The sequence below is a fragment of the Hirundo rustica genome, chromosome 2 (genome assembly GCF_015227805.2).
Source record: "Hirundo rustica isolate bHirRus1 chromosome 2, bHirRus1.pri.v3, whole genome shotgun sequence".
In the NCBI taxonomy this organism is placed as follows: Eukaryota; Metazoa; Chordata; class Aves; order Passeriformes; family Hirundinidae; genus Hirundo; species Hirundo rustica.
In genome coordinates this window covers 91980796-91987551 of record NC_053451.1, presented here as the reverse complement: position 1 = coordinate 91987551, position 6756 = coordinate 91980796, and the positions used below count along the sequence as shown (strand labels likewise).

At 47.3% G+C, this 6756-nt stretch overlaps 1 protein-coding gene across 1 annotated transcript; it reads right to left on the bottom strand.

Annotated features, from left to right (window-relative positions):
• Positions 1–1691: 1691 nt before the first annotated feature.
• SOWAHC (sosondowah ankyrin repeat domain family member C) lies at positions 1692–6595 on the bottom strand. Its single transcript, XM_040054639.2, has one exon. The coding sequence runs from the start codon at positions 6572–6574 to the stop codon at positions 5063–5065; it is 1512 nt and encodes a 503-aa protein (XP_039910573.1). The 5' UTR covers positions 6575–6595; the 3' UTR covers positions 1692–5062.
• Between the last annotated feature and the right edge of the window lie 161 nt (positions 6596–6756).

Sequence of the window (6756 nt, the reverse complement as noted above, 5' to 3'; positions counted from 1 at the left end):
TAGAAGTTTCAGAATACGCTTTCTTCAAGGTTTTACCACAGGAGATGCGCTACCTAACTTGTAACACAGTTTTATTAAAAGCAGACACAAAACCTGGTAGGTTGGCTCAGTTTTTCCAATGAGTGCACATTAGGACATGTCAATGCAAAATTTGGCTGAACTGAAAAATCATAGAAGATAAATTATGGAACAGCTGAAAATGATGTTTCATTATAACAAAACTAGGATTTCAAAATTATGTTTCATTTTTTCTCTCAAACTGTTCACAGTTTAGCACAAACTAAAAAGCTAGCCTCTCTCCTAATACCTTCTATTAATCTCAGACTTCTTCCTCCTTTGCACATTCAGATGAAGACATGAAAAAATGAAAGTATGCACTTTTCTTTTTTCTTCAATGCCAACAAGGAAACAAAATGCATAACTCAACTACTTTTTTGTGGATGAAGTCTCTGAAGTTTACCCTATTGCCTTCAGGTTCATATGCATTCCATATAACTCAAGGTGCATTAAGGCAGGACTGTAATCTCCTTAGCCCTCATTTCTAGCTTACCGAAAAATAAGTTAGCAATGCAATGCTGAATAGCTTCTCTTCCACTGAGAAGCCTGAAGTTAAGCTGGGCTATTCTGATGCACCAGGACTGTGCTGCAACAGCTGTAGCTACACTGAATAGAGGAGTTGTTTGTGCTTTTGCAAACACTACTAGTCACACAAAGAAATGTTGGCAAGAGGGCCAACTAAAATACTTAGCATCAGACATTAATCTATGTTAAGAGCTCTCAGCAAGCAGTCTCTGTCAACTATTACTCTGCAGAAGGGATGTATGTTTAGATACAATTTTCTAAAGAACTAGTCAAGCCATTGCATGATCAGAAAGTCCACAGAGACTGCTCTTCTACCAAATCCTCCACTTCCCCATAACCTCAGCTGCTTTCACATGCCTCTACTCTCTCCTAAGTTTCCAAGACCACTTCCTCCTCCCTTCTTCTCTCACTTGTGTCACCACATGACTGATTTAGGGTTGCTTGGCTTGGAGCTGCATGCATCCTGACCTACCAGCATGGTAACAGCTGAGACTTTTTTCAGTTTAAGCATAAATCTGGATGTCTGTTAGGCCCTACTGGCCACATGAGGTTTTAACATACTTCTGGTAAGGAAACAGCTTCAAAGAATTTTTAGATACACCAAAATCCCACAGTCTCTCTTGGTGATGAAACTTCCCTTTACAGTAGCCACCAGCTGTAGTTAAGACACATTACAAAATACCTTAATCCTAAACCCTTTTTAATTAGGTGTTGACCTTTACACAGTGACTAAAACTAGTATTAGTCTTTCCAGAGTCAGAGATATTAAGTACAGAAGTAAGGTCAGGATGCTATTTTAAGTTAAGCAATGCCACTCTCCCAGGCCCTTATTTAGACATATTTGTCTACAACAAAAATTGTTGTGTCTTCATTTACTTTGACATGAGTTATTAGAAAGTAGCTGCCAAAGAAAAATGTTGCTGTCTTGCAAATAACTCTACCGTACTTTTTCCATGTCTTACTGCTTGAGTACTAGACAGCATCAAACATCCTAAAAATAAAATAATAGATATTTAAATAAGAGATAATTTTAAAATACCAACACAAACAAGTAGATAGTTTAAACAGCCAATATGCATCTAAGTATATAGGATACAGGAGCCAATTCAGAGCATTCATGGGGCTCTTTTTATTTCATAAAACTAAAGCTTACAGATTCTTAACTCATAACCATTCAGAGAGACAACCACAAAAAGTGTATTAATAAAACCCAACAGGCTTCCAGGCCTCTAAAATTTTTTGAACAAAGTACAAAAAAAGATACCACATGTAACATTACAGTCTTGCTGCCTTACACACCATCATAAAAAGTGAACAAACACATTCAGTAACTTCAGGCGTACCATTAAAACGATACCAGTAAGTGCTCCAGTTTTCTGTACCGTACAACTTTATTTCGGTCACATCCTTCTAGGCAATGTATCCAAAATATTTGACTCAAGCACACCTTTAGACTGCAAATATACTGAAATAGGACATCAAGGCTTTCCTACCTCAAAAAAACCCCATTAAGTTTTAGCTCGTGTTATAAAAAGTAACCATGTGGAATGTGACAAGTCATAATGTGAAATCAAAGTGCTTTATTCCCATAGCGCAGACAGATAGTGGTTATCCAGCCATTCTTTAGTATATCTCAAACACCAAAAGAGATATTTGCTCTGTTGCACCCCTCCTTGCGGAAACCTTTGGACCACTATGGTGAAATTTCATTAACAGACAGCTATACAGTATCAGTGGACCAGCAATTTCACTCTGATACTTCAAATAATGAGTTATAAATTAGGCATATTTTATTAATTTTTCAAGTTTCAATTTGCAAAGTTCTACCATATTATGTAACATTATATTCCAGTTAGTCTCTTAAAATCCAAGGTATGCTCTATTTGAAATTCTCCAATTATTTCCCTAGAACCCAACAGCTGTCTAAGACTCAGTATTTTTGTGCAATTCTTTGCTACTTGCATGTGAAGAGAGAAACACTTCACCCAACAGCCTGTATGAAAGAACTATAAACTCTCAAAGCAGAAAACAACTTATTAAAGTTTTGGACATCAGTAGTTGTGTGGAATATGTGCTCAATTCAGATGTGCCCATACCAAAGAATACTCACGTTTTAAGTGTTCAGTCAGAAAACTTCCTTCCTACAGAAGTCTAAAAGCCCATTCATCTTGCAGAGAAAAGTTTAAGACTTAGGCATTTAATTATCTTTTCTGTTACAACAGAATTAGCTCTACATCATAATATGTATAATTCATCCCCCCTGTTTCAGACACCCCACTGTACAGGCGTGCAGTTTAAACAGGAAGGACTGAGGGAAAATTTCTGGTCCTGTCCCACAGACATAAAGACAAAGAGCTTTGCAAGACTGATTTTATCCATTACATTTGTGGTAACCACCCCAAAATGAAGGCACATGAAATCTATAACATTATAGCTTATAAATTGTAAACTAAAGCTGAACCTCTCTATAATTTCTAGGTTTTTTGCACAGAAGTAATGACCAGCACCTATGCAGAGGTTCTATATTATTTTTAGTTCAGCTTCTTCCAGAAATAGTTAAGTGTCACTTGCATGCCTGTGCAAACACTGTCATTTATTAGGTTTTGACACACGAAGTGCAGAAACTGGTTGTTTATCTGCATGGAAAGTCTGATGCCGATGCATCGGTAGCACTTCCTTCCCGTTGCTACAAGAAATGTCAGTCACTAGCAACAGCCACTGAGCTGTTACCTCAAAAGTGCACACTCCCAGCAGCAGTTTTCCCGTGAGGTGTTCTACAGCTTGTGGCATGCATTTAATCAGTGTCTCAAATTTGGATTTTAACATGTCAAAGCCTATCTGCTTTTGGTTAGTTACAGGCCAGGCATGCACATGCATCTTAAGGAAGCCAACTCGAAACATGCTTTGACAGATGCTGCATTGAAACTGGCCATACTTTTAGCAACTAAACCCAGATGAGCTGCTACACTGAGTAGCATTCAGGATCCAGGGTCGGCTCAATACCTCATCTTTTAAGGAAAGCTGAATATGGACATAAATCTGCTTCCTACATTTCACTGGAACTGCTACCTTTAAAGCAGAGAAACAAGATTCAAGGTTTCTGAATGCTTTAGCAAACGGATAGGCTTGTCAATCAGATTAAGACTTACTAAGCTGTCGAACAACAGTTCAAAGCCTTGGCTATCACTTCACTAGAAATAAAGGTTTAAAAGAACTCAAACACCACTGCCACCACTTAACTAGAATATGGAATTATGCTGCTTCATTCAGAATGATAAACAGGGAGAGAGTTTTGGAGTTCTAGTTTTTCACCCTCTGTGTGAATTCGCACACCTTCCTCGTTTTTTTCTTCTTCCTCTCTGTTTTATTTTTTCTCTATTTCCGCACAGTGTCGGTTGAGGGGATTGGCATACAAGTTACTAGCGAACACAGACCTGTAGCTATCACATTACAGAACCATATTAGAGTTTCATGAAGATTTCATGCAATGGTGTCTGTGCTCTTTTATTCTAAAAGAGAACAACTTTCACAGGTAACACATTGTAACACAATTTTCTGATTTTAAATGCATTGAGTTACACAAAGAACACTAACAAGAATTCACCAGACTTAATAACTGGAACTGCACTAAGTCTGGCACTTCAGAATTCACAGTGATTAAAATAAAATTGCTTTGCCTAAGACAAAACATAAGATACCAAATATATATAAAACCTCTTTGCTTCTATTATCTTGTATTAGTATTCCAACAGCGATAAGCAAGCTCAGTAGTACCTCAGACAGCAAAGACTTCTGCACATGGTTAACTTTATTCATTGCTTGCAGTGCAATGGATTTTTTTAAATAATATATTCATGATGTCAAATCAAGCAATTTTTCAATGCATAAAGTCAACACAGGCTCAAATCTTTGATGGATTGAAGCTTGGATTCTGATAGGAAACCATTCTCTACCATCTCATTTTGTGTACCCAACTCCACATTGTACCAGGTGGTATTGCTGTTAAAGAGAAACTTAAGGTATACTTGCATATTACTGAGGTGTTCTTCTAACATAGCAAGTTGTTTGCTGATAGTTTATAGTACCAGTTGATAATGTAAGGGTAAAGCATTTTCACTTTTCTTTCCCCCACTCACTTCACTAACCCTAGCAGATCCACTAACACAGGTTTACGATCCCAAAGCCTGCTTTCAGAGAGAAAGGAGCACAGCTTTTAAACACCGCAGCGTTTCTCAACCCACCCACTGCCTCCCATTTCAGCACCGAGGGCCTGGCTGAAGCAGCTGCTCCCGGAGCCCTGTGGACCTGCTGGGCTCACTGACCACACCGAACTGGGAGCTAAAGCAAGATACTCAGGACCCTGCTGGCCAGAGTCCACGAGTGTAGACGAGCACCCCCTCGTACCTGCCTCACCTTCTGTGCTACACCTGAGGGCACTTTGGTCCGTGCATCCACCTCCCAGACCTCCTGCTCCCCGGCCTTATCCAAACACATTGGACTTCGGCCTGAGCTTGAATGATGATTTCAGGGATTTCTCCTCATGCTCTTCCTCCTCAGCGTCACCACGAAAGGAGGGCGTGTTGTGGATGATCTGAGTCCTGAAGCGGATCTTATTAAGCCGAGGCTTCATGCGTCCGCTGCCGGAGGCTTTCCTGGTCATCTCCTTGCCTTTGCCTGGCACCGCTGCCCCATCGGTACCTTCAGCTTCCTCCCCAGAGCCGTGATGGTGGTGGGAGAGCCGGTAGTTCATGAGATTAGATGGCAACACCTTGGAGAGCCTCCAGCGCCCGCTCCCGTTGCCGGCGTTCCCTTCCTCCTCCTCCTCCTCCTCCTCCAGGGCCCCCACGAGGCTCCGCATGTCCCCCGAGGTGCCCTGGTGCAGGTACTGCGCAGCCTTGCGCCCGCTGTAGTCGCGGATGTCCACGTCGGCGTCGTAGGCTCCCACCAGCAGCTTCACGACCTCGGCGTGGCCGTGCATGGCGGCGATGTGCAGCGCCGTGTGCCCGCCGCTCGTGCGGGCGTTGATGTCCACGGGCAGCCCGTGCCGCTGGGCGAAGTTGACCAGCGTGGCCAGCAGCTCCTGCCGCCCGTGCTTGGCGGCCCAGTGCAGCACCGTGAAGCCGGTGATGAAGTCCCGCTTGCAGAGCAGCGCCGGCTCGCAGCTCAGCAGCCCCTCCAGGCTCTCCCACCGCCCGTCCGAGGCCGACAGCATCCAGGCGTGCTCCAAGGGGTCCAGCGCCACGGAGCCGGTGGTACTCCCCTCCTCCTCGGCGGAGGACGAGGCCACCGAGGCGCTGTCCGAATCGCGGCCGCGGCCCCCTCCAGGGAGGGCGCCGCGCTTCAGCTGGGGGGAGCTGCCCCGGGCCGCCTCCCGCAGGCTCCGGCGGCCACCGCCCTGCGCCGCCGCCCCGGAGGCTCCCTCCGCTGCCCCCGCCTCGTCCGCCGCCGGGGGCCGCCCCGGGCCCGCCGCTATCGCGGTCTCCTCGCCGCTGCCGCCGCCTTCGCCGCGCCTGGGCGGCGGCCCCCGCCTGGAGCCCCTCCGCTGGCTTCCAGCCACCGCCGGGCTCGGCCGGGGCGGCTCGCCCCGCTGCGCCGGGGGCTGGGGGCGGCTGCCGGCATCCTCGCCTGTTGCCGGCGGCGTCTCCTCAGCGCCTGCCCGTGGGGAGGGCGGCGGGCTCGGCTGCTTCGCGCTCTTCTCCGCCGCCGGCTCCTTCTCCCCGGTAGTCACGGGGGCGACGGCGAGGGACTCGGGGGGGCAGTACCGGCGGCGGAGGTGCACGTACTTGACGCCGGTGCCGGGCTCCTGGCGCACGGTGGCCACTGCGTTGACCAGCTCCTTGAAGCGGTGCCGGGCGGCGGCGCGGCGGGAGGGCTCCGCGGGGTTCAGCCAGTCCCGGAAATGCTCCAACAGCTCCGCGTTGCGCGCCCGCCCGCCCCGCGCCGCCAGGAACCGCACTACTGACTCCTGCTGCAGCTCCGCCGGCTCCGCCATCGCCGCCGACTACCCCATCGCGCCGCCGGCGCTCCTCCGGCTGCTACTGCCACGGCTGGTGATGGTGGTGGCAGTGGTGGTGCGGGCGCGGCACAGCCGCCGCCGCCCGAGCCCCTCCTCCCGGCGGCAGCATGCCCGGCAATCACTGCCGCGGCGGCGGCACCGCGCCGCCCTCCGGCCGG

Bases quoted from the DNA above. Each gene is read 5' to 3' on its own strand.
- SOWAHC (XM_040054639.2), bottom strand. From the start codon at position 6,574: ATGGCGGAGCCGGCGGAGCTGCAGCAGGAGTCAGTAGTGCGGTTCCTG.